We start from the raw sequence: 9,944 nt of genomic DNA on the forward strand, positions 1-9,944 counted from the left end.
GCTGGGCGTGAAGCTTTGGAAACTTCAGCTGAAGAGCGCGTGGTCAAGAGGGCGAATAACGGTATGGTAGTGACGTTGCGAGGCTATGATGAGAAGCTGTCAGTGGTGCTATTCCATCAGGACCAGCGTGCTGTTTGTCGATCTGATCTAACCCTAATCGCCGCAGCACCCAGGCCTAACCTAGGTGACAATATTTTGGGGCGGGGCACACAGGAAGCAGGGTGAGTCGACTGTCTCCCATAAAACGGAGGCGTCGTCGCTCGAAGGAAGTACTTACGGCAACGTAGATAGGTGGTCAGGAGTGAGGCGGGGTAAACCAAAGGAGTTGTTGATAGGTAGGTAGTCGTCCAAGAGCGAGGATCGCCGCGGGGTACTCGAAAGCAGGTATGTCGCGACAAAGCCTCAACCTCAACCTTCTTCAAGATGTAACAAGGGTGGAGGAGATGGAGGACGGGTCACGAAACATTGAAAGTAAGAAAGGGAAACTTCGAGAGAGAACGGAGCGGGCTACTTATGCGAGGGAGGAAAGTGAGTACTGTCGGTAGGTAGGTAAGTTTGGAGATAGTTCCCCTGCTCTCATGTCTGCCCACCGACTGTTACCGACTGGTCTCGACAATTGGTGGAGGAGGGCATGTGGATGGCTACAGTCCGAGTACAGTCTGCGAGTTACTGGGGAAACATAGAGGTCGTTAGGCCGGCCAGAAGTACAATGACAACGACTCGACAAACAGAATCAGATGCAACGGAAGATCTACCAGGGCCGGTCACGCCATCCTGCAATACCGTGGTTACTCGTTCGAGCTGTTGTATTGTAGCGGCGTAGCCAGTCATCCCTGCTGTACTGGGTAGTGCTCTACGGTATGTAGTTGTGTGTGAAGCAAGCCTGGCCTCCCAACATGGTAAGCCGCAACCCACTATGCAGTGCCAGTATCGAACGATGCTAGAATTCGAAGGTGACGAAGCGAAAAAGCCGGAAAGCCCACACGACACTAACCATCAGAGGAGGAGAGCACGAGCTACCTCCTGCCTGCCTACCTCCCTTCTCAACGGGCTAATCATATACCGTGCTGTAGGGTATCTACATATCATACATGTAAGTAGGTAGGCATTGAGGTAATCAATCGTTGGCGTTTGCAAGGCATCGGGCCATGCCGCTTGAGCTTCTGGCAGCTCTCGTGGGGCGTTTGGAGGGGTGGAGACTCTGGAGGAAGTGGAGGAGTAGCGTGCATGGCATGGTGGGAGGTGGGCAGGTTGGCGTGAACATGGCGCTCGGATAGCGGGTTGATAGGTTCGACTGGAGGCGTGCGGGGTAGCTGCTGGTTGAGGTTGTAGCGGTTCCACCCTGCTCGACTGGCTGGGCCTTTTTTAGTGACAAGCCCACCATTTCTACGGGGAAAGGAGTCTTCGTTTAAGCTGGTATATATTCATTGCCTGATCTGACCAAACATTCAATCCATAAATCATCAGGGGTGGAGGATGCTCAAAGTATATACATACAGGTCTTGGCTGTACGATATCTGTCGTTCGAGTTGGCGATCACGATTCGCATATGTGTGATAATATCACAGTGGCCGACCCAAGTCAATTCTTGCCATCTAAGCCCGTGGCTAGCCATGAGAGCATGAGAAAACTGCTGTGCCATCATCTCCGCCCGCCGGACAACACATGATCTGCTGGGCTGGTAGATTTGCTTTCGTCATATCGCCTCTTGATATCACCAAGTCTGGAGCTTCACATAAAAGTAGCGCAGGCCTATTGCATGCTAGACCAGAAAACCCTCGCATGCCCAATTTCAGGCCGAATAAGGCGAATTTATAGTTGCGGCTGTATAGATACGCTCTTGGGTTGTCATGTAGTCCGGCGCGAAGGGAAAGACGATATAAACGAGCATAACGCATTTATTTTTTGATCATAGGGACTAGGTAGTATCGACTCTCATTGCCGATGTATCTGCTAGGCTGTACCGATCTCGATTATCATAGCTGGGTGTCCATATATTCATTAGACAATTGCTCCGCAGTCACGAGGGCAACGATGAATCCTGGTCGGTACACGTATACGGGAGTGTGTGTGGTGTGGTATTCAAGTAGCACACGGCCAATTAGTATTTGAGTGGTATTCTGATATACTGATGCTGATATAGTATGGGGACAAGAATAGCATTATCAGAACATCGTGACTTTTCCTTTCGGACTCCTCGCTTCCACCCTGTTCTTCTTTTATTGTCCGATACTGGTCCCTCGAGTGAAGGACCACACACCAAAGCAGCACCCGCCGGTTACCGCAAACACTTTGAGCTGCTTCGTCGCATTATTGCAAGGACAAACTAGCAGTGAGCTGTAAGCACCAAGCAACCAAACAACCAAACAGCCGGTGTCTTGGTTGCCAAACATGTTATCATCGCCATCCCTGCTCCGGTCCAATCCGTTACCCATCCTCTATGCCGCGAGAAAGTGTAATGAAGATCGTTCATTCAATAGCGCTGGACCCGGAACGCCTCGCCAAGGAAAAACCTCGCACATAGAAAAAACCAACAAAACAAAGCATATTACCATCTGAGAAAAACGCCGGCCCAATGCTTCGTGGTCATAGCTATTCAGTAAAGTAACGTGAGACTGGCAGCAATCAAGGAACTTTTAGGAGTCAACGAGTGTATCACAGAATTCCAGAGTCTTTGAGCGCGTTATTAAGGATCGTCTCCTTCACGGCTGCAAACACGAGTCGAATGTTCGACGTATCCGTCGCCTGGGTCAGGCTACCCACCAAAGTCAGTATAATTCGCTGCTTCACAACACATAAGAAGACACCTACTGGGGATAGAGGTTTAAATGGGCCCTATTGACCTGGTTGAACCTCCACAACAGGTATTTGGCAGCCTTGTTGACATCATTGCCTCCTGAGTAGTCGGGAAAATAGTTGCCCAGGGGCGATCTGGGCAGTTTGACTTTGAATATGTCGACTTTGTTGAGGAATAGGATGATGCTTGTCCGCATGAACCACCTTGAGTTCACGACCGAATCGAACAATAGTAAGCTCTCCATCATTCGGTTCTGTCATTATGTCAGCCTACTGAAGTAACGGGTTTGCTGGCTATGGAACATACTTGGCTGCTCTCCTCGAGGAGGACTTGGTCATATTCGCTGAGTGCCACGCAGAATATTATGGACGTGACATTTTCGAAACAGTGTATCCATTTCTTCCTTTCGCTCCTTTGGCCGCCAACATCAAACATACTACATTATTCTCGGTTAGCCTGTGTCGCAAGCTTGTGGATAGGTGGGAGACGGTTTCCTACTGGATGCTGAGAGCTCCCATCTGAAAGCGGGTTTCGTAGATACCTGTCGTCTTGGTACGAGCTCGAAGGACATCCATCTCGTTAGGAAGGTAGTCGGGGGCGCATATTCTGGACACTTCGTCGAAGAAACTGCGTCACGATTTGTTAGCTACAATAAAATAGGCCAGCACCCAACAACCAGTTACTCACTATCCAGCCGAATCCATCAAGTAGAATTCTGTTTGGTGTTCCATTAAGCCCTCGATACAAGGGTCACTCCAGATGGCTTGCACCGCGGCGCCAACCTTGGGTTCGATATGTGCAGAGGGCCCTGATTCGACTGTATACTTCAAAAGGTATTCACAGTTTTCCTTGTTCCCTTCGTTGCTGGGTTCGATGTTGAACTGTTCCATGGCGTTGATTACGGCCTTGGCGCATTCGAGCAGATTCTTGAACACAGTAGCTCGGTAGTTGTAGAGTTCATCTTCGGAATAGCCTTTTAGGTGAATAATCTTCATTTGCTTGACAATTGTCGATTTCCCGCTCTCGCCAGAGCCTGTATTTGGTCAGCAGTGCCATCGTTCGGAAGCACCGGGAGGTCTCTTACCCAGCAAAAGAATCTTGCATTCTCGCCGTAACCTCTTGGAATCCTCGTCGAGGACTCTGTCGATTGCCTGGCTTCTCTTTTTTTGTTCCTCCTCCTCATTATTAGTGCTCATACAAGCTCCCATGACTGCGGCGTGTCGAATCGAAATGCCAATCTTTGGCGTCATCCACAAATCACCCGCAAAGCGTGCCGAAGCTTGCGCTGTCAACCGAGACGAGCAGGCGACCTTCTAGAAGCTCATTGCACGGCGCAAAAAAAACAAAAAAAAAACAGAAGGCGTCTTCACGTATTGCACTCTATCGCAGGAGCTGTCGAGAAGTGCGGTTGTCGAGAGATGCGCTGTGACAATATCGGCCAAGCTTGCGACGAAGCAAGGAATTGACTGAGTCGTTAGGAAGCAGCGGCGCGAAGCTTAAAAAAGACTTGGGCTGATGCCCTTTTGGCAAACGTCACGGCGGCAGGCGGGAGTAATGGCTGGTAACGTAGCAGGTTCGAACTAGCGAAAGCGGTGCCGGGGTTAAGGCGATGATGGGATGGAGTGTTGGCGGTGGTTTCTCGAGCTTCTATTACAGTCAATTAATCGCCCAGCGAAGAAAGCCTATGAACCCCGAAGGATCTTGTCTCCAGGCCTTTGCATGTGTTGAACGAATTCGAGAAAGGGTTTGGATGAGCAAGTAAAGTGGGCGATGGAAGAAGAGGAGGAAGCGGAACCCGTGTTCAAAGGCAAGGTAGTGCGAGTGCGAGTGTAGCCGCCGCCGTCATTCACCCGCCTAGCTAAGAGAGGCCTCAGGTCGGGCTTTTTTTTTATTTTTTAAAGCATTGCCGATCGACTCGGGTGGACTGGAACTGTGTTGGAAGGTGAAGACAGGACATGAAAAGTTGGGGGAGAGCAGTACAGACAGGCCCGGCCAGTAGTGGCAGAAACAGTAGGTTAAACTGCTGAACGAGGTCCACCTTGGCACGGTAGATAGTACCTATGCAGCTTACTGTAGATGCCAATTGATCCATTTTCTGGCCTGACATTTACATTCGATGCATTGTATCCGTACACTGACCCCAGTCCGGCCTGGCTGAGAGAGTGCCAAACACGGAGGTTGAAAGGAATGTTTGAATGAAATAAAGAGAGCGCACGCAGGAGGAGAAAGCCAATATCCCTCGAACAATCGAAGCAAACTTGAGTGGACTTACAGGATGGTTTCTTCTGCGTGATGGACTGAAGTGTCGGGTACTATCAATTGGTTGGACCCTGCTGACTAGATCTGGTAGGTAGGCGAAAAGACTCGAGAGGCGGCCCGGCCGTGTTTTGCCGTCTTGTGCAACCTCGCAAGAGGGAGATAGGTATGGACAGATCAGACCAGACCAGAGATCGGGCTTGCAACACAGAGCACCTTGGGGAGCAATTGATAGCGATCTCTTCCAGCTCCGGCTCGGTTGGCGATGCTGGAAACGAAGAAAGAAAGAAGGATGGTGATGTCTGTCCGTCTCTTAGGTCGACTTAAACCGAGAATCAGATGGGGCCGGCAGGAAATGGGGATTGTTCGGGCAGGCAGGTCAACTTTGGTACATCTAATTGGGCAGCTTCTGAATCGGTCGGCCTCCGTTCATCAATTTGACTGGCAGAACCTGTTCGCCTGCCTTGCTTGGTAAAGCTCGATGGGAGATCAAGCCTAGCATAAGACCACGGACAATGGGAGACGAAGATCAAGCAGAATAGTAGTATGTAGATAGAGAAATCGATTTATTGGATGACTAACAGTCAACTAACTGCAAGAAATGAGGTGTGCGAAGGATTACTCTTATATTCCTTGTTGTACCCAGGGTGTAAGCTTTTACCGCGCCTCCAAGGTTAGAGTTGAGCAAGCACATTGGCTCCCAACTAGGCAAGAGTATCACGGCATCTTCGCTACCTGGCACCTGGGCCCAGTCCTTCTTCGTATTGAATGGCAAGTTTGGTCAGGCACATGATATCCCATTGCACCCGGACCATGTTAGGCTGGGCATCGAAAGAACCGCCAACCAAAATACTGCTTGGTATATGCCCACTATTCCACGAGTTACAGAATGCCTCATCAAAAACTTTGCAGCTATGATGACTGGTAGGGCTGGTTCGTTATCGACCTACTTATTATTCTATTTATGGTATTGATAGGCGCTGCCAAATCCCCCAATACTCAGCGCCGGGTCAGACCGCCACTAATCCATGAACATAATAGGTTATGTAATAATATCATTGGCACATTGGACTGTCCTGAACAGGTCTTAAAAGAGTCTGGCATCTTTATCCCCTTCTCTTGACCAACCACCTTCGAAAGAAAGCAATATTGACTGCCGAGCACTCCGTATGAAAGAGCACATTGTTAGAGGCCACGGGATTTATGGCGCGCGACCCGCATTGGCTTCCCTAAAACCTGGACCCCCATAATTATCTCTGCTGTGTTTCAGCCGCTAGGCTTTGCATGCCGTTGTCACCCACGGGCCCCGGTAGTTGATCCTCTTGTTCTTTGGTTCTAGAAGGACTAGAAGAAAGGGCGGCATTGATAGGGAGATTATCAATGTCTGAAGTAGCTAAGGCGTAGACGAGAGAGCATTAGTAGAACATGACATGACGCTCGCGGTGGTGGGTCACACACTAGGTATGTAGGAGGTAGGTCGGTGTAAGCTGCTCTGCTGAGCATGATGTGTTCTTTGTTTGCCTGCCGGGTTACTGCGAAGAAAACGCAGTTGATCCTACCGTCACCGACCTCTCTACATGTCGTTTCGGAGGATCATCTAAGTCTAAGTAAGGCATGCCATGTGAAGGCAAACCAGATCCCTACTCTACTTTCTATATCACAATTTAGTATTGGTACATCGGAAACGTGAAAGATACCTTAGGTATGGCGAACACGTCTATCCAATCAAGGATAGAAGCAAGATCAGAGCTCAGGGTGAGCAGAATACCAAGCCTGAATACATCTCATTCAGGTCTCTCCAAGTCCAGTGCTGTAAGGAAGTGTTGATACAACCGTAAAGATAAAAAATTCTGGCCCTACGAACCCCTACAACATAGCATGCGTCACAACTGACATAATACTGATCGACCCTAGTCACGATCTCCACGTGGCTTGCCCACCAGCCGCACGGTCCTTGCATGGCTACTTTGAGAAATTAAGATGCCGTTGCCTCACGCCGATCCCAAAAGCTGCCACGCCTGACGAGACCGACGCTGAGCACAAATATCTTAGACATCTGGCCTGCTGGGCTGTTGTACTCGATAACATATAAAACACCTAAGCAACGACCTTGTAGCAAATCTCTAATCAGAAGTATATACCACTATACGTTGCAACTATTCTGTTAACCCTGGGAATACGCAAACAATCATGGTAGAGCAGGGGTTGGCGGCGTGCCCCAGGCGTGCCCAAGTGCCAGGGCCATGAGCCTAAATTCCGCAAAAAGCGAACTCCCATGGGGAGACTCGGAGTCTCACTCGGGAGAGGAAAAAAGGAACGATTTGACCGTTCGCATATATCATCCTGATCCTCCGGCGGGCCCAAGTATATTGTGGGGAAGTTGATGACTCGATCATCTCATTAAAGCACGTGGAATAGATGACTTGCCAGACTTGGGCCCAGTAACCTAGGTGCATTCCAACGTATCGTCCCAAGATGAGAGTCCATGGATGAAAATTCGATGAGCATTTACCAATTAAAGATCTTAACGATTGGATTGCTGCCCGATAACATCTCTGTCTGGAGAGTCCAGGGTCTCTTGAGAAAGATGTTAAAGTTTGTTGACCCAACAGAAAAAGGAAATTTCGGGCATCTCGTATGGCAGAGGCAGGGGTTTGGTTAGGAAGTAAGACGTCGTATATTGCATTCAGCTACATGTAGGAAAAGGCACCGGATTCGAATATTTATTCCTTTTCCACCGTTATACATATGTACTTATCCACGAATGTGTCAGATGGCTGGATGGCTATGAGGTAGATAAGCCCTACGGGACGAGAAGGGTACATGTACGTAGCTATAGGTCCTTTCTATATGTACCTATGGCTTCCGTTTCTATTTCCATGTCAGGTGCATGTAGCTCAGCTGTCGGTAAAACGCCAATCTTCGGAGTACGCTGCACCAGTCGTGGCACGCCGTTGAGAACTGAGTTGTCTCCTTGGCACCGTTGTCCACGTATTGATTCCAGTGTCCTTCCGGACCTTACACAATGGATTCTTCGCCGCCGAACATGCTCTAGAAGCATTGATGCGAGCAAGGTTCCCCAGGCCACTTCTGTGGCAGTCCCCAGCCAAGTGGAAATGAAGCGGTTGGTTCTGACTCGCAGCATGGCAATATTGTCTTTGTGGGTGTGAGATTACCCAACACCCTGGGCGCTTTATGATTGCTCAACCATACTGGGCATAAACGTTAGGTTATTGCGCGTACGTGTTTCGAACAAGCAATAACGTGATCAGAAGGCGAAGCAACGAGTGCCAATACGGATACAGACGAATACAAATGCATGAGTTTATGGCAGGCTGTGTACCAATGCAATGGTCGTCTCAGAGGCCAGCTGCCATGACGGGAGCGGCCGAGCTTATGTGACCACTACACAGAAACAGAACTCGCAGTTTACCTTCGCGGCCTGTTGCTCGCCGGCTGGTTTTAGCTTTTGAAAGGGAGGCTGCCGACTCTGCACCTACATGCTCAAAGATGCCTTACGAGCCATTTTCCAAGGCCAGACAAGGCTGTGTAGCCGACCGTTCGGTGACCAAGCCGGACCTCATAGCTTCTCTCGGAACCAGTGGGCTGAAGCCGGTGCAGGTGGTCGTATTTGGGTGGCCCACGGCAGCTTTGCGCCTTGTTAAATTGATCCGGGGTCATTCGGTTAACTAAAGTAGTTGGATCAGGGGTTCCAACCACATCTTTGGTCCGGCTCCAGTCTTATCAATCGCAGTTTGCTGTATGTACTCCGTATGCCCAGATATATTTACCCCCGTCGATCTAAGTGAGTATGTATATGAGGTAGCCAGTATGTAGCTAAGGTAAGATGCAGCTATCTTGCTTGCATACAGGATATCTTGGAAGAAAATGCTTGTCTTAAAAAAGCTGACCGACCTCCTTGGCATGGAAGCGGCAGCGATTACTGATGTCTATCGGCGCTAGGTTAGCTCTAGATACCGACTTATTAACAGGACAAGCGTCAGTTAGTAATGTCGTTGAAATCGTTAGAATGGAGCGATGTATGTCTGCCTATCTTTAAGTGATCAAAGTGCCCACTTCACAGGACGCAGTTGAATTGACACTGGCCTTGAATTGCTGGCCTTCTCTCTGCCATCTGCTATCTGCGGATCCCCGGACCCCCGGATCATCAAAGCACAAAAAGCGCGCCGATCGTCAGCATATTTGATGATGGCATTGATGCGTCCTCCAATCAACACATTGACAAGTCCTACGGTCCTACCCTTGAGTCGGTTGTGGAACGAGAACACGACGATCCAAGGCTAACAGGCAGATGGGATGGGATGAGTTGGAATCATCACAGCACTTGCAGCTATCTAACCCTCCCCGGGAGGCAGTATCCTGGGGCTGAGAGGGACTAGCACCCGCCCTCTGGCCAATCGCTGTATTTGGGGATCCCTTGCCGCCCCAGCGCTCTGTGGGATGCTAGTTGATCGACCCCTGCTCCTTGGATTCCAGAGCTGCGGGAATAGAGGGGCCTCATCTGTCAATAGTCTATCAGGAGGGGCTCACCTTATCCTCCTCCCTCAGCGACATGCATCTGACTGGCCGATGGCCTACCGCTCACCGGCCTTCAGCCTCTTTTTGCTCTGCGAAGTCCTGACCGAATGCTTGACCTGCAATTCTGCATGTTCTTGGAACCTTCAACCCTTCTGCATCACTTACTTCATCCTTTGCTTTCAAGCATTCCACTCGATTCAGGACCCCCTATGATTGCTTTCGGCCGACGAACCAACTAACAGGCACCGTCAGCCAGGTAAACTTTCAGCTACGAGAACCACCTGTTCCGCAACTCTGCCTTGCGCCCAAAGCTCCGTAAGCAAAGGGCTTCCGCAACAAGCTCTCTTCTACC

General features: G+C 49.8%; 1 protein-coding gene across 1 annotated transcript; it reads right to left on the reverse strand.

Moving 5' to 3' along the window:
* Nucleotides 1–2,655: 2,655 nt before the first annotated feature.
* On the reverse strand, nucleotides 2,656–4,047 carry PG994_000470 (guanine nucleotide-binding protein alpha-3 subunit; the record flags this gene model as incomplete). Its single annotated transcript, XM_066851879.1, has 6 exons — nucleotides 2,656–2,755; nucleotides 2,812–3,050; nucleotides 3,104–3,233; nucleotides 3,296–3,424; nucleotides 3,485–3,830; nucleotides 3,882–4,047. The coding sequence occupies 6 exons, from the start codon at nucleotides 4,045–4,047 to the stop codon at nucleotides 2,656–2,658; spliced, it is 1,110 nt and encodes a 369-aa protein (XP_066722511.1).
* Between the last annotated feature and the right edge of the window lie 5,897 nt (nucleotides 4,048–9,944).

This window comes from Apiospora phragmitis (assembly GCF_038363925.1).
Source record: "Apiospora phragmitis strain CBS 135458 chromosome Unknown utg000001l:1.0-2902119.0:1.0-2906034.0, whole genome shotgun sequence".
Taxonomy (NCBI): domain Eukaryota; kingdom Fungi; phylum Ascomycota; class Sordariomycetes; order Amphisphaeriales; family Apiosporaceae; genus Apiospora; species Apiospora phragmitis.